This window comes from Alexandromys fortis, unplaced genomic scaffold, assembly GCF_014885135.2.
Source record: "Alexandromys fortis isolate MF-2015 unplaced genomic scaffold, M_Fortis_MF-2015_v1.1 scaffold_3, whole genome shotgun sequence".
NCBI lineage: Eukaryota > Metazoa > Chordata > Mammalia > Rodentia > Cricetidae > Alexandromys > Alexandromys fortis.
In genome coordinates, this window is record NW_026067909.1 from 25,568,248 (window position 1) to 25,594,704 (window position 26,457).

Consider the following 26,457-nt stretch of genomic DNA (forward strand, 5'->3'; position numbering starts at 1 on the left):
GTGTCTTTTGGCCATTTGAACTTCTTCTGTTGAGAGATCTCTGTTCAACTCAGTGCCCCATTTTATAATTGGGTTGATTAGCCTTTTACGGTCTAGTTTCTTGAGTTCTTTATATATTTTGGAGATCAGACCTTTGTCAGTTGCGGGGTTGGTGAAGATCTTCTCCCAGTCAGTGGGTTGCCTTTCTGTCTTAGCAACTCATATTTAATCCTTAAATTATTCCAGATTATTTTTCCAGAATTTCTTGAACCAACACTTTTTGAAGAGTCCATAAATAAGTCTTCTCCAAGAAGCCCATATTTAGAAGTAGTTTGTGTTAGCACTAACATACCTAGAAATAGCTCAGTCACCTCAGAAGACTCTTCCCACCACAGCAGGTAAAGTTAAACGTCATTGAATGAAGTGTCTCTGCAAACTGAAAGTTGAGGAATGAGTGTTTTAGAAGCAATGAGTATTGAAGTGAGAGTCAATTTTTTCTGTTGTATCCTAATTGAAAGACAGCGTCCTCCTGCTTTCACTGGTCCACTTAAATCTGCCCTTAAAGTATTAATAGTACATAATATATCTATGTTTTCACATAAGTCTCTACTACCAATATTTGTCTTCATTATAAAACATAATTATTTTAAGTGCCCTATATCTGTTTGCCAATGAAAAGCAAGATGTTTTGCTGGAATCATCCTTGAAGGATACTTCTATGAAAACAAGATTAGTCACCCTGATATATCTAATATACAGAATCTCAAATGTAGTGGTACTAAGTCAATGGAAACTTGGTTTGCTGTGTATTTGAAGTAGAAAACACACATGGTTTTTTAAACTAAACTGATTTGTGAGCCAGAATAAAGCAAAATAAAAGCTCAAGTCAATAAATTAGAAGCCAGGTCATATTTTTTTCCCATCTCATCTTGATCCATTACTGAGACAGTTGGCTTCGACTCTGCCTGAGGGTTGCCCCTTGGGCTAATTTCTGACCTGCAGATGAAGAGCTGAACATTGTTAATAAATTTAATGTTTTAAAGTCAGGATGACTCCACTATCTATTGATGTCATTTCCCCTGGGTGTGCAAAAAAAATCACAACAGTAGTGAAGTTCTGTGTGGTTTCCTAAACGTCCTGGAAACTGGTGGTCACTGCACTAGAGCGGAGGCTTCTGAGAAAGACTGATCCCAGGGGAAATTGGCCAGTTCTGGGAAGAATGCTCACCCCAGGCTGAGAAGATTTCCTGAGCATGTGCCCGGAAGGTGTCTACAAAAACTCATGTGCTGCCAGTGCTTCCCAATAGTGAGGGTAGAGACAGTCTGAGGATGGAAGCTTTAGTTTTCCTTTTAATTTCATAGAGTCAGAATAGAACATTTACCAGAAACCAGAAGAGATACTTGCCATAGTTCCATTGAAAAAATACTTTGTTGTCTGTTTTCCAACTGTATAGATGTAACTAGAACTGATTAGTAGTTGCTGCCTTGGATACAGGCCAGTTCTGAGTCATGCCACTATCTTTGTTACACCGATACACATGTCTATACTGAGTATCATGATCCTATTCATAATTCTTGTATTCTGTCCCCTGTTCCTAATAATATCTTACTCAAGCAAGGCCTCACTGTTAGACACCATCTCTGGCAGCATTGCCTCAAAATTTGGACAAACATACTATCCTGCCACAAATGAGGCTAATGAGTTGCAGTGTCAAAACTCATAGATGTAAATTGTATAGCCTACGGTACACAATGTATTTTGAAATGTGTATGCATTGGTTGCAGGTGCCAGATTCTTGCTAATCAGCATGTCAGACATCATATGGTTATAATTTTATGATGATATTTAAAAACCAGGTCAGTAATTTTTCAAACAATATTATTTTACGTATCTTGGGTCTCTGCTCACTATCTCTGCATGAGACTCCCTGGGCTCATGTTCCTCCCAATTGGATGTTTTTGTCATATGAATAGTATTTTCGGGAGCTGTGTCACCCCTCCAGTCCCTGGTTACCAGAATCCTCTCTGTGCCCATATGACTTCTAGTCTATCCCTAAGCAAAGTGGCCTCACAATTTATCCACAGTGTTGCAAGTGAAGGAGATCCCTCTGGTTTCTATAAATGGAGACTATGCATTCATTTCCCAGCTGTTGAGACCTGAATAATCACACAAAAACTATATTAATTACAACATTGTTTGGCCAATAGTTTGAGCATTTTCCTAGCTAGCTCTTATATCTTAAATTGACCCATTTCTATTAATCTGTGTATTGTCATGAGGCTGTGGTCTACCAGTAAGTTTTTTCTGCATCTTTCTCCTTTATCAGCTACATGGTGTCTCTCTGACTCTGCCTATTCTCTTTCTCTATCTCTGTTCTGATTTCCTACCTGGCTTTACTCTGTTAAACCATTGACCCAAACAGCTTTATTTGTCAACCAATAAAAGCAACACATACAGAAGGACATCCCACATCAAGTTTCCGTCCTGTGTGTGCTCTACACTCTTTGGTCCATATTTAACTGTTGTAATTCACTTGGTTCTGTATCTTGCTTGTAATTTCCGAAGTTGAAAATACACACATCACTCTGATATTAATTTCTACTTCTTTGATACACACGACCAGCTGGGATACTGGGGCATATAATAGTTCTTTCTTAAAGCCCTGAAGACTTCCCTTGTCATTTCCCACAGTGGTTGTGCTAATTCATAGTTCTGCCAATAGTGCATAAGAGTTCCTTTTATTTCTGCACCCTCACTAAACCTTACTTCTTTTGTCATATTACAGCTGTTCTATGACATAATTAAACATTTTTATGGTTCTTTAAACATATTTTAATAATTCTTTTAGAATTTATTTTAATAATTATGATCACATCCTTTCCTACTTGCCCACTAGTTCCTTATCATAAATTTATTAACCCCTTCACTTCTCTACCCCCAAATTTCATATCCCACTGAGTCCTACTTCTTTTTTAAGATTTATTTATTATATATACAGTGCTTTCCCTGAATGTATGACTGAATGCCAGAAGAGGGCACCAGATCTCATTATAGATAGTTGTAAGCTACCATAAGTTTGCTGGGAATTGAACTCAGGACCTCAGGAGGAATAACCAGTTCTCTAGCCTCTGAGGCATCTCTAGACCCTATATTTCTGATACCTGTATATGCATGAGTTTGGAGACATCCATGAATCCCATGGTTGGCTTACCAGATGACACAGTCTTAAGAAAAGTTGTCTCTCTCTTTGCTAGACTCTATGAGCTATCCTTAGCTCCTGAGTTAGGTATGAGACCTCATGAGCTTTTCCTCCCTCTATGCTGGAATGTTTACTGGCTTCATCTTGTACAGGTCTTATGCAGACCATAAGTTCATGAGTACAGTTTTTCTATCATGACCAGAAGACTGTGTTGTGTTCATATCCTCTCTGATTCTCAAGATCTTCTGATATTTCCACTTCTTCCTCCATGATTGTCACTGAATCTTTGGGAGAAGATGAAATAGTTGTCTCATTTGTGACAGAGCATGCCACTGAAATGTATTCTCTACAGTCTGAGCAGTTGTGAGATTCTGCATCAACACTGGTTGAGATTTCATCTGTCTGCTTCCATTGACATGTCTGCTCTTGAGAATGTCTGTTTCACCATTTCATCCATTTTTAAATCTGACATCGGTCTGCTCTCACTACAAGCTGTCTGTATTCTTTGTTTCTGGATCTCACATGTTTTCTCCCTTTCTATAGACTGTCTCTTTATTCTGGAAATGTTTTCTTTTCTATACTGAAAGTTTGGAATTTGAAACCTCATTTGTCTATTTTGGGAATCTCGGGATGCGGCTTTTTTCTAGTACTTAATGAAAAGCAGAGGCCCTGATAGTCAAATGTGTTTCTAAGATGATTGCACTGTAGCAGGCCTGGTATGAACTCTACTTCCCCTTCTCCTTATCTCCCACCCTTGGTACAGCCTCTTAGAAATTAACCTCTTAAGTTAAGAGGGCCAGAAAATGTTTGGCAAACTCTCATTCTCTGTTCCATCTCTGTGTCCCCAGTTCTAATCATTGTCATTTTGGTTTCTTCACATTTATTTATCTCTAATGTTTACTTATGGTTCTTTTCTTTCTTAGCCACTGCAATTTCTCCTTGAGTTTGTGGTTTTTGGCTATCTTACTTAATTCTGCTTCCTAGAGTATGCCATGGTGAATGTTCAGAAAGAGGAATGAAATACAGAAATTCACGAAGAGTCAGGTAGATAAGAAAGAAACTGTTGATGGGCAACAAATATGTAACATTGGTTTTATAATAAAATTGGTGGATTTACATCATCTGTTCACTGTGGTACAGATGTTTAAACAAAGACTGACCGCTAGGGATTATGGGGGAACGTCTACAAATTATCACTGTCTTTGGTGACAGTTGTGACAATGAGACAGAATTATGTGTGGTTTCAACACCTTTTATCTTCTTAAAAAAACAAATTTTATATCTATAGCATTTCTTTTTTAAAAAAAAGTCTGTACTATAGAAGGTGTAAAATTTCAAAGTGTAAAATTCTCTCATCTGCATATTCTGTGCAAACCACAGTAGTCCATAATATCACCCTCCTTGCAGGCTGCAGCAATGCTTCAACGGTTAGGAGTACCTGTTGCCTTGCAGAGGACCCAGGTTCTGTTCTGAGCAACTACACGGCAGCTCACAGCGATCTGTAATTACAATTTCAGAGGACCCAACTTTTTCTTCTGAGCTTTAAGGGTGCTGTATGTGAAATAACTGTGAAGGTTGACAAGGTGGCCTCTAGGCATAATCTTAAGAGAGTTTATGCTTAACCTTGTCTATGACTTTAATGGGCTATCTGAGACCTACTCTGAAACCATTAACTACCAACAGCCAAAATATAATCTCCTGTGGATTGCTGCATGTGTCCCTTTGTTTATTTCGCCTGGGTAACAACCATAAAAGTCATTTTGTTGATGTTTTCCTTCTGTTGCTAATTTGGACTGCTTTTATCTTGGTGCTGTTTAGGGTTGGTGCCAGCGTTCAGTTCTCCTGTGAGGACAATTATGTGCTCCAAGGTGCCAAGGGCATCACCTGCCAGAGAGTCACCGAGACCCTTGCAGCATGGAGCGATCACCGACCCATCTGCCGAGGTAAGGTACCCACTAGGCAGACAAGACTCTCCCCAGGGCACGATGATCTCTTGAACACAGGGTGACATTTAAATGGAAAGCAGGGAAGGATTTGGTAATGTGTGTGTCTTCATAACAATGTGGGTCAAAAGAGTTTGTTAGAAGGTAATTCCTTTAAGGCTTTCTTCCACTGCAGGACAGCTCTGAGTAAAGCTGGTACTTTGATTTCAAACAAGTACACACGAGCACATACACATGCACACACACATGCACACACACATGCACACACACTCATGCACACAAGCACACATGCATATACACACATGTGCACATGCATGCACACACACACAAGCACTCACACATGCACATAGGCACACACAAATGTACACACATACCATAAGTTGGAAATTCTCTTCACCTGTGCACAGTGGTGTATGTACATAAAAACATGTTGCAAACATTAAAGTCTAGACCTTCAATGGCCATGACTTTGGATTTGCCGTCTGGATGGAATGAGTGATAAAAAGAATTTATCAGCATGGTCCCAGATTTATTTAATTTTAACTTTTACTTATTGTTGTGCATGTATGTGGGTGAATATGAGCCCACAGAACTGGCATGGTACTTGTGGGACTCTAGGATAACTTTCAGGACATAGTTATATCTTTACAACATGATAGTACTTAGGTCTTCAGTGTGATAACTTCACTGCCAAGTTATCTCACCTGCTCATATGATTTTACCTTAAACTATACTCTGATGTGATTTGCCAAAGAAAATATTCACCATCACCATTGCCAGCTTTCTTCAAAGGATATGCATGAAATTAGACAGAAACAAAATATGAATGCTCCACTTTTATAAGATACACGAATCCTGCCTGAAATTTGGAAATCACATAAAATCCAACAGAAACTTGACTTACTGTTTTAACGGGGAAAATGTTTTTTTTTTATTTTTATTTATTTATTTATTTATTAAAGATTTCTGTCTCTTCCCCACCGCCGCCTCCCCTTTCCCTCCCCCTCCCCCAATCAAGTCCCCCTCCCTCGTCAGCCCAAAGAGCAGTCAGGGTTCCCTGCCCTGGGGGAAGTCCAAGGGCCACCCACCTCCATCCAGGTCTAGTAAGGTGAGCCTCCACGAAAATTTGGGCTTTATATCTTTTTGGCATCTATCTCATAATAGCCTGTATTAACTGATAGTTTTTAGGAAAAAGGAAAGCATTAACTGGACCAAGGAATGTTTCCTGCATAATAATGTCTATCTTCTCCTTTCAGGCAGACATTGATGCATGTGTGTGCACAGGTGTTTTCACCCGTACATGCATGTGTGGAGGCCAGCGGTCACTGTTGAATGGCTTTCTTAATTGTTCCCCACCTTAATCTTTACAATGGAGTCTCTTAGAGCTCCCCTCCCCCCATGCCCTGGGATGTGTTTGTCTCCGATTACCAATGGTGGGTTCTTGACAAGTCAGACCTGACTTCGTCATGGATGCCGGGAGTCCTTTAGGCTTGTACAAAAAGAACTTTTAACACTGTGCCATCTCCCCGGTCCCTGATCCTGTAGCCTTCTAAAAGGATTGCTTTTATCTTCACTGTTTTCCCACACAGTCTGCACTGCTTGCCAGTCACACCAAGAATGTGCAAGGGGCCCTGTCCTTAACACTGTCTGCAGGAAGAAGCCTGTCTAACTCTATTTCTGGTGGACTTTGGGAACTTTTTGATCATGGTTTGGAAGAGAACAGCCCTCTCAAGGAATTTAGCCCATTGTTTTATTTGGTTTTGCGCGTTTCATTTAGAAACACCCCAGCTGTCTCTGATGCACCCATGGCTTCTGCTGAATTATTCCCTTTAACCGTGGAGATAAGGTTCTTTCTAACTCGAGCTAGGTTTTAGGGTTGTTTTCTCACAGAAGATGTAGTTGGCTGGCACTTGTCTCAGCAGACAAGAAAGTCTTCAATACTTTTCAGATAATTCCTTCCTGTTATAAAAGGGGGAAAAAGTGAAATTAGACTAGTCTTGGTCTATTTTAATGTAAATTTCTAACCAACATCTCTTTTGAGCACAGTTGAAAAGCTAATATTTTAAGTAAATAGAAACTGCAAACATAAAGTTCCTTCAGATTCAGCTGCACATTGAATTTTCTTTTACGTTGATTCCTGTTCTGAAATCCATCTGAACTCTTTAGTATGCATCTCCTGCATCCAATTAATTCCACTTATTTATGTATTCGATATTTAATTAACATAACATTGTCCCAACTGGCAGAGTGCTGAGATGTTTCTATACGTGGATTTGTGAGTAACATTCACGTCGGGGTTAACACAATGGCTTTCCTTAAAACGCAGCCTCTTCCACCCTCAGCCTCCTGTGTGCTGAGATCACAGGCATGAGACACCCTGTCATTACCCCCATTACACCATTGAAAACACACAGCAAAGCTTGTCATTTACTGTACACACTATCTACAAGAACTTTACTAAGTAAAGCTTGGTGCCTGCCGAGCATCTCCTCCCCTCCCTGCCCTGGCCCCACTCTGCCCTCTGGAGATGAGGTCAGCTCTTCCCAGACTCCAGGTATGAGCAGAAACACCTAGTCCTTGTGCTTCGGGGCCTGCTTTGTTTCCCTCACCACAGTCTCCTCCGGCTCCATTCAAAGAAGTAGCAGAATCCTTCTCTGCCTTGGCATCTGTTGAGAGGACAATCAGAAGTGTTTATAAACATCTGTGGAGCCTTTGGAGAGAGCAAAACATCCTCTGAAACAATTCCTCAGTCCCGTGCCTTGACCTTTTCGGTGGTTGAGTGTTCCTACTTTACAGGGCTTAGCCTGCTTTTTGTGGGTAACTTATCAGTGGGGCCCTGTGGTCACACGCTGTTCTCCTTCTGATGACTCCAGCAGTTTTTCCCAGATATGAAGCATCTCTTTCCTTCACCCCCCCCCCCACACACACACCTTATTATAAGAAGCAAAACGAATGATACACCAAGTTCACACATGGCCTGTGCACCTCAGCTAGATATCCAAGTTTGTCAGCACGTGAGAGGCTGGAGCCTACTGATCTCAAATTTAAGGATAACATGGGCTAAATAATAAAACCCTGCTTCCCACATGGTCCCCCTGTTTCTGAGTTCTATAGAATCCTTCAAATGCTTATTTCTACCAGTTCAAGGCCACTGAAGTTTCTTCCACTTGGTTTATCGAATTCTTGCCCCCCCCCCATTTTAAATCTATCTTCCAGTGTTTAATAGCAGCACCTCAAACCACACGACAGACTCTGTGAGGCAGAAAATAATGCCCGGAGGATGGGCAGGAGTCTGTGGGTTTAATTCCTGGTACTGGCCCGCAGAGGTGCTGGTTTGGCTACCTATGTCTAATGGCTGAAGGCTGTTCAGAAAGCACAGTATCAGCAAACAGGCTGGGGTCCCAGGGACCAATCACCTGTTATCCACAGACAGAAGTCTTTCTCTAAGAGAGAGTGTTGTTTAACTTCTAGAGAAGACATGTAAGCAGCTGTCCAAATAGTGCACCAACCACAGACCAAGGGAATGCTTGAGCCCAAAACTAGGTGGATGAAGCAGAAGATTGGGCTTTCTTCCAGGAACATGGGTGACTCCTGGAGCTACAGTGCGCAGAGAGAGGCCAACCAGGAGAAGCAACCAGGGTGTTAAAGTCAGCACCAGTTCACCCCTTCTCCCAGGTTTCAGCGGGTGGGGGTAGCTTCAGTGTGATGTAATCTCAGTTGATCTCACCTGTCTAGGTTTGTTCTGGAAAAACTATAGCTCTTTGCTTCCCATCACAGATAAAATTCATAGTACGTGCACATGCATGCACGCACACACACGCAAACACATACAGATTTTGTAAATACTGAACAGCCATATCTAACCAGCAAAATGAAATGGGTGAATTTAGCTTTGTTAATAAATTTTTATTGGACACAGGTACTGAAATATTACCTGCACATCACTAAACAGCACTATGCCATGGAAATACATGTGTATCGATGGTTCCGACAAGCCTGCTCTCAGACCAGCCACACTGGACAACCCAGTGGCTCATGTGTTGTCCAACACTGCTTTCGCTCCATGTCTACCCTCCCTGGTTTCCTTCCCAGCCCTGGAGAGTCATCATCACCCCGTGGGTGTGGAGAGGAGACATCTAAGTGACTCATAATCCTTTTCCCACCTGGCATCCCCACAGCTCAAAGTACTCTCTTTGATTAAAATCCATAGGTCTTCTAGGCTGTCCATTTTTAAGCGTGGAGATGCCCTCGTTCTCTCTGAATTGGCCCTTTACGCACTCCTGATGGCTGACTCACCCATGGGGAAGAGCTGAAAAGCAGGCTCTTCTCGATTTCTATAAAAGGATGATGTCCGGTCTCTAACACGTACAGAAAAAGTGGATGTCGCACTCTTTAAAGTTCAAATAGTTCTGAAAATAGACTGTAGAAGCATTTGCCAAAGTATGAGTAGTAAGTTCCATGGGGTTACAGTGTCCTCATGCTAACTGGAGGGACATTTGGCCAGCTGTGGGCAGTTCCCTACAGCAAGGGCAATGTCTCAGGTACATTCGTGACACCATTTCAGGAAGTTGGTAGGCAGAGAGCAGCCTGGTGTGGATCCTCCCAATTCATCCTTGGATCTTATGCCAGCCCACGGATTAATTACGTCAGGCACATGTCAGTCAGAGAAAAGAATGAGTGCTCTGAGCATTGAGACCAGCATCAGGGTATTTAAGGTCATAGGTCAAGCAAGGCCTGGTCCGCATGGTCCCCTGCTCTACAAGGGGTCTCTAACTATTAGGTTATATCCAGCCTTCTCTCCTTGGGGAGTGTCTGATTGAAGCAGCTGATAACACACAGTGAGTCAGGAGTGACCCTGTGTCTAGAAGCTGGTGTGGTTTGCCAAAGCTTACATTATCTAATTAGCCTGGAGGCCTGGGGACATTACCTTTCCCTTCAGTTACCAAACAGATGAATGTTGTCACAGCTCAGTAATTACACAAGGGATTCCATATTCCATTTGAAATTATGCGTACTTCATTTAGAGATATGAAAACAGCTATTATGATTTTTTTTCCTCGGGGTAAAGCATTACGAGCTGTTTAAAACTGCATAAGCATCCTTAACTGGCAGCAGAAAAATAAGCAAACAAGGAAAGATAAGGAGATGATATCGCTTTATTGAAGGGAAGTGCTCAGGCTGGCATTTCATCTTTTGGGGCTTCAGGAGGATGGAGGTGGAGAGCGTCCTTTGCTGCTGACAGGCCGTGGCTCCCAGAGTTGAAAGGGCACTTAAGAAAAGGGAAGTGTTATTTTCAGTTGTAACCCTAGTTACACAAAAGTTAATTGGAGGCAGCCAGGGTCGCAGAACAAAGTTCTTATTACCTCCGGATTCCAGGTGAGGTTAACTAGAATTATCCTTCCCGAATTAACTTGTCATGTACCGAGGCTGATCTGCGTTATCCTCTCTGCCCGCGTTTTTATGCCTATGCAGAAGTGACCTTTTCAATGGCAATGAAAAGATTATTTACACCAGAGAGAAGCTTCATGCTATTGGATCACAGGTCTAGCGTCAGCGTTAGAATTATATTTCATGTGGTGGTTATTTGCTCAAGCAGCGATTGTGTCAGAGAATTAAAGAAACACACACCATAGCTTCCTTAGGTATATTGAATTAGGGGAAACACCAGTGATTCCAGATTCTTGAGGGCTTTGGAGAGAACTCTAATTTTTTGGATATTGCTTTGTCTAAGAGTTTCCGGCGGTGATGTGTTCAGAGTTTATGCCACTTGTTTATTCTGGTAACAATTAGTAGAGTTGGTACTCACCCCATCTGGGAGCCATGGTGTGTCCATCTGAGGCTCTGGGCCTTGCTTTCCTCCTCTATACATCTTGGACATTTGTCAGATGTCAGTGCATCTGAAATCCCTCTGTATCCAGCCTCTTCCATCAGCAGCCTTTCCAATGTAGGAACCTCCTCCCTGCCTCCCTCATTTCCCGACAGCATTGTGTGCCTGAGTGTTTATTTGCTTGGATTTTTTTTCTTTCTTTGTCTTTTCTCAATTCAGATGATTTTTTTCCTTACTTTTATTGGTTCTTCGTGGATTTTACATCATGCGTTCTATCCCTTTGCATCTGCCCTCCGCTCTTGCCAACCTCCCCACCAAAACAAAACCAAATTTAAAAGAAAAGCCAAAGACAGCTTATTTCTGAATCCATGCAAAGGATTGAGTTAATTTCCCCCTCTGCTGCACCCCCATTGTAGACATCAGCAAACACTGGCCACACATACCATAATATGCCAAAGCCTGTGTCCTTCAGTTCACTCTTTAAATGAGTCATAGGTAGAATAATGGCTCCTGTGGTATTAAACACAGTAGGAGGCTTAAGATAAAGCAGCTGAAGATGCAGCATCCAGTAAGTGCAAGAGGCATTCCTGGGCCCCAGGGGAGATGGCAAGGGGCTACAAGCCCTGTGCCCTCGGGCCCTGCTCTCTCTCTCCGTTTCAGCTGGCAATCTAGACATTTCAAAATGACTTATTATTTTAAAAATTTTCAAGTAATATGTTTATTATATATCATATAATATAAGTTAATCATATGTTATGTGTATCATATGTGTTAAATATGTCATATAATATACAATCTAGTGATTTGTTTCGAGGAGTGTCCCATGTAATTTCTGCTGTTGGGCTAAGTTAACTGTATTTGAACAGAATTTTTTACCCTTTAGCTAATTTGGTTAAATTGTTACTATAGAACAGAAAAGATTTTTGTAGGATCTCAGTAAATAAATGCTTTTTGTTTTATTTTATTATTATTTTGAAGCATGGTCTCACTCTTCACCCATATCGGCCTCAGACTCATGACCACTCTCCTGCCTTCCACCATGAGTCCTGAAATCTCAGGTGTGAGCTATGAGGCCCAGCAATCCTTTGTTTTCAGTGAGTTTTCATTCATGTGAGGTAAATGTTTTTCCCTTTAATAAATATTCATTGCTCAGACAGTAAATGTCCAATGCTACCTCTAGAAAGAGAGGGCTTTACATATGAATATGATGTTTGAACTAACCGTCCTCCATCCTTCTCCCTTCCAATCCATTCCCATGGCTCCTGCCACTTATCCCTCCTAAGTTCATGTACTCCTTTTCTTAAACCTACGAGTCCCCTTAGCGCTGCCTATAAGTGCATGAACGTAGGACGACTCACTGATCATGGGGATCATGGGGAACCTGAAGGAAACTTATACTCCTGTTCTGAGTAGGCCATCCATTGCCAATAGCCTGAGTGAGGGTGAGTGAGATTCCTAAGTTGCATCCTCATACATGGTTGGCTTTATCTTGTACAGTCTCGTAAACTGCAGTGTAAGTTCACGTGAACAGTATAGATGTCCACGACTTCTGGCTCTTACATACTCTCTACAAGCTCTTCCATGGTGACCCCTTAGCCTTGGGGAAAGAAAGAATATCATAGCCCCAACTCTAACCCTAACCTCAACTCAAATTCTAACCATAGTCTCTTATGTGTTGTGAGCTAACAAATGAGTTACGGTAACGACTGACCTGGTAAGATATGCCCCTGAATGTTATGGGAATGATCAACCGTTTTCTGGTTGGATTAAAGCTGACCCACAAGTCAGAGTTAATGCCTGTTATCATGAACTGATCCAAAGTCTCATAGAGTGTGTGTCATAGGACCCACAGGAATGAACTCCTACCATTGGACTAAACAGACACCACATTAAACGGTCCCTGATGGTCTTATCTTTATGCCCATAGATCAGTATATCTCTCAGCCCTCATCAGAGAAACTTTTTTTTTGCACTAGATGCTGTTTAATGAGAGTTCTATAATTGGTCAGTGTGCAGAGAATAAGAGACTGTGGAATCCATTTTTCTTCTTGAACTATTACATTTTCATACGTTGTCTTATAAATTCTAGTTTATTTAGATGCATGTATTATCAGTGAAACTTGAGAGCTCATGCTGACGGAACTTTCCAGGCCATAACCTCTGTTCCACATTAGTATACAGTTACTGTCCATGGACGTTTAACATGGAACTGGACATCAATATGAATCATGTTGCCACAGACCAGGTCTTCAGAAGAGTGGCAGTAACATTGAACTACAAGGCGTATGAGCACACATCTGTGCATGCTGGTGACAGGAAACACAAAGATCGCTCTCAAAGGTCTTAGACCCTAGTGCATTATGATGGTGGATGCTGCCTAAAGGCTCCGTGAACTGTGTGAGTGCTCAGTTAGCGAAAAAGCAACTACAAGATCAGAAGTGGCCTTACCTTCGAGGACACAATGAGACTTCCCAGTGTCAGTCAGAAGAGGCCTGTCCAGCTCTCCCAGATCTTAGGAGCTCAGTGCCCATTCACAGGAAGGAGTGAGGAATGTCAGCGCATGAGTGAAAGCAGAGTCCACAGCAGAGCTCCAGACTTGGGAGTTTCTGAGTCAGATACAATTGTGCACGAATTCCCAGAGCTTCATCTCTGCTTCTGTTCAGGTACAGCTGGCCAACATCCTGCCACCCTTCTTCCCACTCCTTTCTTCGATGGGCCTCTGCACACTGTCCCTGCTCATCTTCAGCAAGGCTTCTCTTGCATTACTTTGACTATCCTATCCTCTCTTCTGATTCTCCCTTTTCTTCCCTGACAGTTGTTCTTCGTAAGTACTGGACTTACTTATTTTATCCCCATGGCACTGCAGACGGACACTAGATGGACATGCTAAACAAGGAGTTTCTTGCTGATGTATGTTTAGTCATTCATTAGCTATTTTTATTTTGAGGCAGCTCAATAAAAACATATATACCCTATAAAAATCAATCCTTAAAAACCAGTGAGATGAATTCCATAAAGTTCTGAAGCAAATTTTTAGTAATTCAGTTGAAGGTCCATGCTTCAGCACAAGTCACAGAGGCACGCAGCAGGTAGTGGAGGGCTAGATTCTGTACACTTTCCTGCTGGGGATAGTGGGGTCTAATGATTGGGGATACTAAATCGTCAGTGAAAATACAGTGCAATAGCTTCTGATATCTTTAAACATGTCTTCTCAACATTTGAAATACTTGCATATCCCCGTAGTTATCCTGATTCACAATTAAATCGATATATATTTGTGATGAATCCTGTATTTATAAGAGCTGTTAATTCTGAAGTATAGCAAAGTTGAAACACAATATAAAGGCTTTATAAGTCAAGTATTGGTGTCTTTCCTTAAGACATTCTAATTAATGCTGCCAATGCCAAAATGCTTCAGATGAATTTTACATTGGAAGTTCATGATCTGATGGAGGAAGGACATTGGTTAATTATAATAAAGAAACTGCCTTGGCCCATTTTATTGGTTAGAACATAGGTGGGTGGAGTAAACAGAAGAGAATTCTGGGAGAAAGAAGCTTAGTGAGGGAGTCGCCATGGTTCTCCCACTCCAGACAGACACAGGTTAAGATCCTCCCTGGTAAGCCACCTCGTGGGCTACACAGAATATTAGAAATGGGTTAGAACAATATGTAAGAGCTAGCCAATAAGAGGCTACAGATAACGGGCCAGGCAGTGTTTAAAAAAATACAGTTTCCGTGTAATTATTTCAGGGCATAAGCCTGCCATGTGGGAGCCAGGGCTGCCGGAAAGCAGCCCTGCCACTCCTTCAACAATGATCTTTTCTGAAAACATTTTTCTAAAATAGATACATCACAGAGTGAAGATTAGCATCTAGTATGGGTCTCTGCTTGCAGAAAACTCTTCTACATGACTTGTGGAGCTACTACATGCCTAACCAGGGTTTGAACAGTCTCTTACCCTTTATTTTAACAGTGATGTTCATTTAAGCAGAAAATGTTTGCACTTTAAATAATTTTTTAACACATTTATGCATGTAGAGTTGACTGATTTTTAGCTAATCATGTCTGTAGTGAGTATTCAACAGCTTCTAAGTCGCTGGATGTGGCTGTCTCATGTCAAGGACTTCATCCTGCAGTCTTGGTGCTGAGCATGTGCCATTCAAAGAAAGAGAAGCCCCAGACTTACAGCCTGAGAAGACAAAGAAGGCTGTGGAGAAACAATAACCTTGAAAGAACCATGAGTTCTGCACATGAGTGCCATTTCTTCTAGGAATAGTCACAGGTTAAACCATTTTAATGTGGGTATAGACTAGAGGAGACTGCATATTTCTGCCATGGTTAGTGAAGCTTCCTGAATTCCATACAAGATAGTCCTTGCAGGACAGGAGACCTTTATTATTGACCTTTGAGTTGAGTCTCCTAGATAAACAACCAGCCTGAATTTCATAATGTCAATGGGCAGTGGAAAGAGAGAAAACATGGATCATGAACAGGACAGATGAGTGAAGAGCTTTGTATGAATTTGTCTATACTATTCCACTGGGAGGCTATGTGTGCTTTCTGTGTGATGCTGTCTAGGATAACCCACTGGGTGTCCATGTGTGTTTTCTGTGTGAAGGTGTCTAGAATAATCCACTGGATGGCCATGTATGTTTTCTGTATGAAAGTGTCTAGACTAATCCATTGAATAACCATGTGTGTTCTCTATTTGATGGTGTCTAGAATAAGCCACTGAGAAGCCTGGTATAGCTGAACTTTTTCATTAGGATTGTTGGCTCCCCAGTAATGACATGGTGACATTATTGTAAAAGATTGATCTATAGCTTAGACTTGCCCCACTAACTCTTATAAATTAAATTAATCTATTTCTATTCATCTCCATGCTGTCACATGACTTGGGGCTTTTATCTCTCCTCCAGCGTGTCTTCCTCTCCCTGTGTCTGGCATGTTGACTTTTCCTTTCTTCTTCCTGGAGCTCTTCGTCCCCAGAAGTTCCACCTCACCTATTCCTGTCTAGATAATGCCATTCAGCTCATTCTTAAACCAATCACAGTGACATATCGTTACACAGTGAAAAGGAATATTCCACAACATTTCCCCCTTTTTTATCAAATAAAAAGGAAAGTGTTTAACTCTAACATAATAAAACTATATACAATAAGAACAACTATGAGGTAAGAATTATATTCATAATGTTTAATAAATTTGCATTTGACAAATTTAAAGAAAATAGGCCAGTATTAATCCTATCTTGGTGAGTCCAAAGTTTTGTAGCCAACTTACCTTCCATCATAGCTAAGGAAACTGCAACTAAAACTCTTTAGTCTTCAACTCCCACAGGGACCCCAGAAGGATATAAAATTACCTGAGTAATCAGGACATGCAGAGCAAGCAACTTTCAAAACTTAAGAAATGATAGAGACATCTGCCTGGACAGTCACCCCAAATTTTCTCTGCAAAACATCCATCTTTGGCCTAAACCTGGTGTGTTCTTGGCATGACAGGGTCTAAGATAAGGAAGTTCTTATCTTTGCATGTACTTTCTCATAAAAGTAGCCTTATTGTTTTTTCCCAAGCCCAGTTTAAGTTATTAATATTCAGTCCAGAACCCACACTGATATTAGATTTCCAAGTTTTGGAAAAATAAAACTTTGAGAAAGAAAATGGCAATTGAAATCCTTCCTTTTTATCACAAAGTATGCCATTTTCATCAGTTTACTGTTTCCCGACTTCAGTTGCTTTTTCATTTCAGCTTCAAGATGAAGAAAAGACAATGAAGGCTTCTTTTGCTTTTGGAGTCATCATTTCTATTTTCTTTAAGGTTTCCACAGCATAATACACTCAAGGCTCTGTCCTCATTGTGCTTTGAGAATTGGCATCGTTCTGTGAAATAGAATCTAAGCCTTGAATGAGACGATGGCATTGCATCCCACCATCCTCATTTGAATGACACAGGGCAAAGCTGAACAGAGATGAAACTGCACATAAGTCCATCCTGTGTGAGGAGTGGCACTGCTCCCAAATGCTGCTCTACTGAACTCCTTTATGCATCTCACTGGACCGATGGATAGAGTGGATAGATGTATAGACTCTTTGTGTACCAATGAGCACCTAGGAGATGGGGTTTTGTGTCACAGTGGCATTTGAAATTGGAAGGTTTGATATTAATCTTTCTGTGACATTGTGACCATGAGCGACAATGTCCTTGCAGATGTTCTCTAACAAGATATCCTTACCCACATTGTAAATATCAGGTATGGTTCTCAAAGGCTGAGCAAAAGGCAATGCCAACTTTCTATGATGACCTGTTAAGGGTGAACTTCACAGGGACCGGAGAGATGGTTTCATGGTTAAAAGGGACTTGCTATTTACTCTTGCAGAGGGATCCAGGTTCAGTCTGCACCATTCACAATGGATAGCTCTCAACTTCCTGTATTTCCAGTTTCCAAGGTTTTGATACCCTCTTCTGGGCTTCCCAGGCACCTTCTCCCCTGAACTCACATGTCTGTACCCTCACACAGACATGCACATAAAAATACACTAAAAATAATTTTTTTAGATTATAGCTTAGGGTTTTGCTGGCTCTGTGAAATGTATTTAGGAAAACACACACACACACATTTATGTAACAATTTAAGGAAAAGTGTCCATGAATTTGAAAGAGATTGGGAGAGGGATATGTGGCAGGGTTTGGAGGGAGGAAAGGAAGGGAAGAAATTATGTAATTATCTTTTTTTTAAAGTCATGTTTTTCTCTAATGTGAATAATTTATATTTAAATGTAACTGTGCATTTATGCATACATAGGACATTAACGTAGATCTAGGTCGGTGAGGGAAGAGGAGAAGGGGAGGAAGAGAAAATGTTGATTATTGTCTTTCATGTGTGGATCCTGTGTTAAAGAACATACTTACCCATGAAAGCGGGGGTGTATGGGAGTATGAAGGGGGCAAGTAGGAAGCAGAAAGGGGCAAATATGAGCAATTATACACATGTATGAAAATGTCAGGTTGACACCCCTTGTTGGATATGCCGCCTAAAAAAAAGAACCTCTTACAAAACATCTCACATGGTGTCCGTTGTACGCTGATGAACTGCTGGGCAAATTCTATTGTTTCCATCTGTTTCCAGCCAGGACATGTGGATCTAACCTGCGTGGGCCAAGTGGTATCATCACCTCCCCTAATTATCCCGTGCAGTATGAAGACAATGCTCACTGCGTATGGGTCATCACGACCACTGATCCAGACAAGGTAAGGCTTCTCCACCCATGCGGGTGCTGTCCAAAACTGTTTCCGGTTAGCAGACTGCCTGGCCAATCAGTGACTGACCTTGGCTAGTGACCACACACCCTCACCTAGCCATAGAGTCTAGCCAGGACTCAGTACTGTGCCTTCTGGCAGGCCAGGATGGGAGGTCATTCCTGATACTGGGTACACTGTGCTGCTTCTTTACTGAGCATGTCTGCCATGTCAGGCACCACTGCTCAGTCAGCCCTTTCCTCCAGCTTGAGTCTGCTCAGTGCCCTTTGCTGGAAACTCCATTGCTGGATAGAGTCATAGCATTGACTTTTCGGCACAGTTGTCAAGACGAGGCTGTTATTTTTCCCTCCTCTGAAAGCCTTTCCCCAGTGTCCTGTGATAATATATTAGGTCAAATGGTTCTCGCATCCATGATACTCGAAGCTGTGTGTGTTCTCTGCAAATTTATCACATGCCCTCTGCAATGCTATGCCTACCTCTTACTCTGCAGGCGAGGGGATGGTACTCACCACTTTTCTATTGACGTGAAATGAATTATCTTCAATGCACTCTAAGTTCACCAAAATTCAGAGCGGACTGCGAGGGTCAGATGTCTTCATATCATTTTCATTAAGAAACTGACAACAAAGTATTCCGGCACAGATTTCAAATTATGTGAAACAAACACTATTAAAGGAACAACTTTCTGGGAACATAAATTTACTGAACCTCAGATTGGCAGTTTTTGAGTGGTCTGGCATTTTGTTTCTGTAGCGGCCACCTGCGCATTTCTGCCCTCTCAATAAACTGGTGCTTGTCAGGTCCCAGGACATCTTCCATACCAAGGCAAGCATAGAGAATTCCTTTGTGACAGCATCGTCTGTCTCCCAGAGTCTGTCCTCAGCACAGTTGATGTCAGCTCTGTACACAGAAGGCATGTGGGCTTGAGTAGACTCTGAGCATCTGAGCCTGCACTGTCACAGAGACCATAGGAACATTTTCCTTCGTTGGGGACTAGGACAAATCAGTTGCTATGTGAACTTAGTTACCATAACAGTATCATCCACTACAGATTATTAGACTTAGAAATGGCAAAAATACCCAGCAAGAGTTGACTTAGGGATAAGCTGTTTGGGTCATCATTAAGTGTCTATCAATCCAAGTTTAGTTAAACTAGTGCTAACATGTATACTACGTTCCTGGTCTGCATTTACTTTCCTTGGTTCTCACATCCATACACTTTTGAAACATTCTGTTTTCTCTCTATCAAGCTAAGTCATTTGACCTTGAGAACTTAGGAAAGGCTTGAAAGTCAGGTGGAAATATTTGGGGAAGGAATTGAAAACAATTGTGTTTGCCTGCTTTACGGTATACTAGATGTAGAATTGAATTAATGGCAAATATATATTACCTCTGCTGCCATGCAGTACAAGCAAAAATACATGTTTATGTCCTCTCTAAAGAGATGCCATTACAGCCCAAAGTGTCTTATTGTGACATTTATAAAGCATAAAATGTTTTATTTTTGTAATCAAGGAGGTAGGACAACCTCATTTCTTATATTTGATTTTAGCAATAATATAACTAAAGGAAATGGATCTATATAAATCAAATATATGAGTTAGTTAGTGTCTACATATTCCCTGTGGTTCAGCAAAAAGGAAATATGGAAGATCACACAGAAGTAGGGAGCCCCTCATGGGAAGTGAAGAGGTAACCCTACCCAGCATGTGGTCTTCCTGCACGCTATTGCATATAAATCCCTTGTCTCCTGCCAACTCTGTCCCTGAGCCCCTTCAGTCATTATGGCTGTTCTCCGTGTCTTCCCCAGTGCTACACCATTGGCTGGAGAGAACTCTTAGGGTCCTTTCCATCTATACACAACCTATACTATGCAAGATATTTCCATCTTCTCTCAACCGTTGAATGATTCAACAAATTCAGCATCTCTTCATTAGAAAAACATGAAATAATCTAATCACAGAAGAACCATACCTATAATTATAATGATTTGCAGAACACCTGTGGTTTTAGCCCATTTTTCTCACTGCTTCTGGGGCAATGAATGGCTTTAAGAAAGAGTTGGCTTTGAAGACAATCAGGATAACAAAAACATGTCAGAGTCTTCCTAAGTGCCTTTCCATGGAGAAAGAGAAAGTGTGCATGTACCGTTTGTGCATAGGGGCCATGGAGGAACGGACTGAATGATACATAATTCTTTCACTGGGAGAGAACAAGAGTGATAAAAAAGACAAGTTCAAAAGGCATTGAAGAGTGTGTCCTACAGTTGCCTCGCCTGTAGACTCATGAAGATGTAGCTTCAGTTGAGAAGGGTGGGGAGAGGAGGCTGAAGGGGAACAGGTCTTGAGTCTCTTGTTCAGTATTCTCTGTCCTCCAGAGCTTTGCCATACATCTTCCCTCCAGCAGGTGCCATCAGTGACAGGAGAGAAGAAAAATCAAAGATGACATTGAACCTGACTTAGTATTTTATTTACGAGTTTTACACTTGTGCTTATCAGGGAGGATGACCCACAGCTTCCCTTTCTGTGTGTACTAACTTGATTTTGTTGTCTTGTGATACTGGCTCCTGAGAATGAGCTTGGGAGAATTTTTTTTCTTTTCTGTTATGAAATAGCTAGAAGAACAGTTGTGTCAGTTCTTCAAAAGTCTGATAAAATGCCGCAGTTAATTAATACAGTCGTGGGCTTTTCTCCCATTGGGCACATTTTAATTATCACTTCAATCTCATTACCTATTGTTGATCTGTTTGTGGGCTTGTATCTTCTGTTTTGATGATAAGTCATGTGTCTAGGAACTTACCAATTTCTTCTAATTTTATGGTTCATTGTAATTCAATTTATTAGAATTTTCCTTAATAATTTTCTGAATTTTAGTGCTACCTATTGTAATAGAATCTTTGAATCTCTACCTTATTTACTTGAATTTTCTCTTCTGTTTGGTTGGGTTGTTGAAAGGCTTGTCAGTTTTCTTTATCTTCGGAAAGAGCAACTCTTTGTTCCATTGTCTGAGTGTCATTCTTTGAGTCCAAACTTCCCTTATTTCTGCTCTATTGCTGGTTTGGGATTTGGTTGGTTGTTGTTAGAAGAAAAATTCACTATGATCAAGTTGGCTTCTTTAGGGTAATGCATTCTATGCAAATCAATGTGTAAAAGATAAATACAGAAGTAGAGGTAAGGGTGGAAGTCAAGATGAGCTCAATTGATGCAGAATTAACCTTTGATGAAGTTCAATATCTCCTTATAATGAAAAATCTTTACAAAGTAGGGATTAAATGAATGCAGCTTAACACAATAAAAGTTTCATAAGACAACCTCTTAGCCTATATAATACTGATTTCAGGAAATCTTAAGTATTTCCTCAATAATCAGGAATATAAGAAAGATATCTACTTACTTCACTTTCACCTTATATAGTACTTATTTATATGCAAGTACTATATTTAACCTAAATATGACAATAAGACACTAAAAAGGAATACAAATGGGAAAGGAAAAAGTGGAATTTCCTTGTTGGATGATGGCAGGATGCTATGACTTGAAGACCCTAAACAATACCCAGAAAGTGATTAGAAATTATAAATCAGTTTGACAAATAGCAGGATACAAATCCTCACACAGAATCATCTACTACCCTATAAATGTCACTGAATTCACTGAGGAATAAGATAGCTTAAGAAAGCCATCTTATTCTCAGTAGCCCCTGTGGTGGTTTGAATGAGAATGACCCCATAGGCATGTATGTTTGAATGCTTGGTCCCCAGTTAGTGGAACAGTTTGGGAAGGAGTGAGAGTTACAGCCTTATTGGAATGGGTGGGACCTCGTTGGAAGACATGTGTCACCTGAGGTAGACTTTGATATTTAAAAGGTTCATATAAGGCTTAGCCAGTCTCTCTCACTGTCTCCATCTCTCTCTATCTCTATCTGCCTGCAACTTGATGAGCAGATATGTGCTCTCAGCGCCTGCTCCAAATGCCATACTTGCTCAGCTGTCACCACACTCCCGGTCATGATGATCATGATTATAAGCTGCCTTCATCAGGTGCCTCCACATAGGAATCCAATAGTGGCTAAGACAGCCCCTTTGAAATTTAAATCAATAAATCTATGACTGGAGAGATGGCTCAGAAGAAAAAACACTGGCTGTGCTTTTCCGGAAGACTCCAGTTTAATGCCCAGCACTCACATGGTAGCTCACTATTGTCTGTAGCTACAGTTCCAGTAGGTCTGGTGCCTTCTAATGGGCTTCTTGAGTATTGCACCCACATGGTATATAATCATGCATACAAGCAAAACACCCATACACACAAAATAAAAATAAATGCATCTCAAAAAAGAATAAATCTAACAATGAGGGTAAAATATCCATAAATAAAATCTATTAAACTGCAAAAATCAAAACTAAGATTTTTTTCAGTAGGAAGACTCTAGTTACAATGATTGAAAGGAATAATGTTAAAATGACCAAATGATGAAATGCAATATATAGATTGAATGATATTCTCAGAATAATATAAATTATGTTCTTCACGTAATAAGTAAAACCTACTAAACATCAGTGCAGATGCATGAGACCCTGAATAGCTAAAGAATTCTGAGAAAGAGAGATATTCTGAGGCATCCTGACCACCAACTTCAGCATGCGTAACATACATACAGCCATGGTAACCAAAACATCATGGGTTGGGCAAAAAACAGACCAACAGAACAGAAATCTCAGAAGTTACATGGGGATAGTCACCTGGTTCTTGACAACATAACCCCAGACACTGGAGGCTTCATGATTTCTGGATCATATGGTACATGGAAAGCCTCACCATTCACACGCATCACACATGGAAATCCATTAAAAAGCCTCTCTTGGCCAACACAGGAAGAAATAAACTATGTTGTTCACAAGCCTAATGAAGACCCAGACTCTCAGAACTTGCTGGGAAAGCATGGGAAACATCAGGGCATTGCATATGGCTCTTGAACTGGGCTTGGGGTTTAGGAAACAACACCAAGAATTAAGTGTAAGTTTTTCCAGTTAAAAAATAGCCTTCTGTAAATCAAAGAAAATGGATATCATAAAGTAAAGAGACAGCCCACAGAATGGAATAAAACATGTACCAAATATTCACCTGGAAAAGGATTAAGACCAAGAATATATGAAGAATGTAGACAATATTATAACAAAATAATGAGCAATTGGATCATATATACTGAATGAACACTTTAAAAATGAAAAGCAGGCCAGCCTGGTCTACAAGAGCTAGTTCCAGGACAGGCTCCAAAGCTACAGAGAAACCCTGTCTCGAAAAACCAAAAAAAAAAAAAAAAAAAAAAAAAAAAAAAAAAAAAAAAAAAAAAAACCAATAATTTAAAATAGAAAACTTACAATCTTTAGTTATTGGAGAAATTCAATGCATAGCTTTATGATATTCCTTCTTACACCAGTCAGTCATCAAAGCAACCCACAACAGCAAATGCTGGTGAGGATGAAATGGAAGAAGAAATCTTAGAGCTTGATGGGGAATCTAACAGGAGTGTGGCTCCACAGTGCCTTGACTGAAGAATAACCCTCCTATATGCTCTACTATGTTCGTAGCAGCATTGTTTGTCATAGCCAGAACCTGGAAACAACCTAGATGCCCTTCAATTGAAGAATGGATGAAGAAGGTATGAAATATATACATATTAGAGTACTACTCAGCAGTAAAAAACAAGGACTTCTTGAAGTTTGTAGGCAAATGGATGGAAATAGAAAACACCATCCTGAGTGAGGTAAGCCAGACCCAAAAAGAGGAACATGGGATGTACTCACTCATATTTGGTTTATAGACATAAATAAAGGACATTGAACCTATAATTAGGGTTCTTAGAGAAGCTAAATAAGAAGGAGAACCCAAAGAAAATCATATAGGCATCCTCCTGAATATTAAACTTCATCAGGCGATGAAAGGAGACAGAGACAGAGACCCACAATGGAGCACCGGACTGAAATCTCAAGGTCCAAATCAGGAGCAGAAGGAGAGAGAGCACAAGCAAGGAACTCAGGACCGCGAGGGGTGCACCCATACAATGAGACAATGGGGATGTTCTATCGGGAACTCACCAAGGCCAGCGGGTCTGGGTCTGAAAAAGCCTGGGTTTTGGGAGAACCCAAAGAAAATCATAAAGGCATCCTCCTGAATATTAAACTTCATCAGGCGATGAAAGGAGACAGAGACCCACATTGGAGCACCGGACTGAAATCACAAAATCCTCTTTGACAGAAGACACAGACTTCGGATGCATGAACATGTTCCAGCGTTGGAGCAAGAGGGCATGATTCAAACTGGCAAGATCAGGCCTTAATAGGAGCCATCAATAGGTTGATAGGCTGCCAGTTCCATGCCAGGTGGGCATCACATCCTGATGGAATTCCCATGCAGGAAAAGGAACCTTATATACCATGGAAATGTGGATTTGTTAAGCCACTCTAGAAATCAGTGTGGAGGTTCCTTAAATAACCACAATTAGTGCTACTACATGATATTTTGCTGTTCAAGCCTGGATATTGAATATGCCCAAAGGAATTGTAATTTGCTTACAGTAGAGATGGTGGCACACCCATGTTCTTCTTGACACTGGTCGCAACAGCTAAGCTGTGGAAACACAGTCGCTATTCATCAACCAAAGAATAAATGAAGAAAGTGTGCCATATGCACACAACAGAGTATTACTCCAACATAAAGAGAAAATGCTAGCAGACTAACAAAAACCAAGTTTCAAGACTCAGAAGATGATTTGATTTATAGTCTGCTTAGCATGTGACTAAGTTTCTTTATCTCCCTTAGCTGAGCTCATGAGGTGTGTTCTTTGACATCTGGAAGATGAGTCTTAAACCTGTTTAAACCATGAAATGTAGATGTCATGGATTTATCTGCCTGAGGTTCAAATATTCCTCCTATTCATGAAATTTGTTTTTTCTTTATTGGCTTTGTGTGCTGTTACATAGATTCTGTTAATATTGTATAAAAGTTTTGTTGTGCAGAGCCCTCTATAATTAACAAGATAAATATCCTGAATCACACACTGCAGAATATGTTTCGGTCTGTTCCACCTATTTTGTAGAAATTTTGAGAGAAGTAAAGTATCCTAGGTTGATACACTCACACACACCAGCACTCTCAGAATGCTACTTCCGCACCTGAAGGCATCTCAATTAAGCAGAATTACCATCCAAATTAAGCACCAGTCATTGCCATTAAGTATAATTAGACTTAATTTGATTCCTTGGGAGACATTCCAAATAAGTGGGTTTCCCAATAAAGTGTGTGGTTGATGAAGGTATATTATGAATTTAGAGAGAGAGAGAGAGAGAGAGAGAGAGAGAGAGAGAGAGAGAGAGAGAGAGAGAGAGAGATCTAAAGATGACTCATGAGGAGATTGGGGATTGTATGGAGAACTGTTTGTTAAAAGAGTCTGTCAGCCTCAGTGGGGATGACTAGCCTGGGCTGTCTGCCCTAGTCCGGTTGCTTTCAAAACTAAGATGCAACAGACTAATCTCCAGTGTCTACTGGAGATTCCAGTGTTTAGACTCTAGCTCACTCTCCGTGATGCATTTTCTCTCTTTATTCTTGTCTGGCTGTTGTAGAACGAAGTACCTCATGTCTGTTTGTACTAAGCGGTTACATAAAGTCACTGCTACAAGAGAATGAGTGTAGGGAGTTTACAGCCTCCCTCAGGAAGGAGCAGCACATACAATGTATTATAATGTCAACTTCAAAGAAAGGCTAGAGAACACCCGTTAATAGATGAAACTATTAGGAGTACTTATTACATACCATGCTCCACGCGGAAAAGTATAAAACATAAAAATCTCTCAAGAAAATTTAATTAAGCACAGAAGGAGACTTATAACAACTCAATTACCAGTGCTCCTGCTGGGGTGCCATCACTGAAAGTCAATAAAACTAATGAGCTGGTAAACATGGAAACATATTTCACAGAGACCCAGTCAAGAGTCCTACAAGATGCAGGTGAAACTCTTGAGGGGGCTGCAATCCGTTCCTGAGAAATTGATGCGCATGCCTCTGCCATACATTGCAGGGATTAAAGGAAACTGGTCTCAACGTTTGTGGCTAGAATCCCTCTGCGAAGAGGCTGTCTCAGAAGAGTGGAGTCCTGGGGAGTCCTTTTATTTGCACATGTGTTTCTGTATGTGTGTGACAGATACGCACATGCTTATATCTACATGTAGGTGTTAGTTGGAACGTGAGGTG

General features: G+C 40.8%; 1 protein-coding gene across 1 annotated transcript in view; it reads left to right on the forward strand.

Moving 5' to 3' along the window:
* The window catches only part of Csmd1 (CUB and Sushi multiple domains 1), a 1,119,426-nt gene that overhangs the window by 741,558 nt on the left and 351,411 nt on the right, over window positions 1-26,457 (forward strand). The window contains exons 10-11 of the mRNA XM_050136505.1: window positions 4,997-5,121; window positions 18,081-18,202. Coding sequence (XP_049992462.1) covers window positions 4,997-5,121; window positions 18,081-18,202 — 247 coding nt within the window. The remainder of the gene's footprint in view (window positions 1-4,996; window positions 5,122-18,080; window positions 18,203-26,457) is intronic.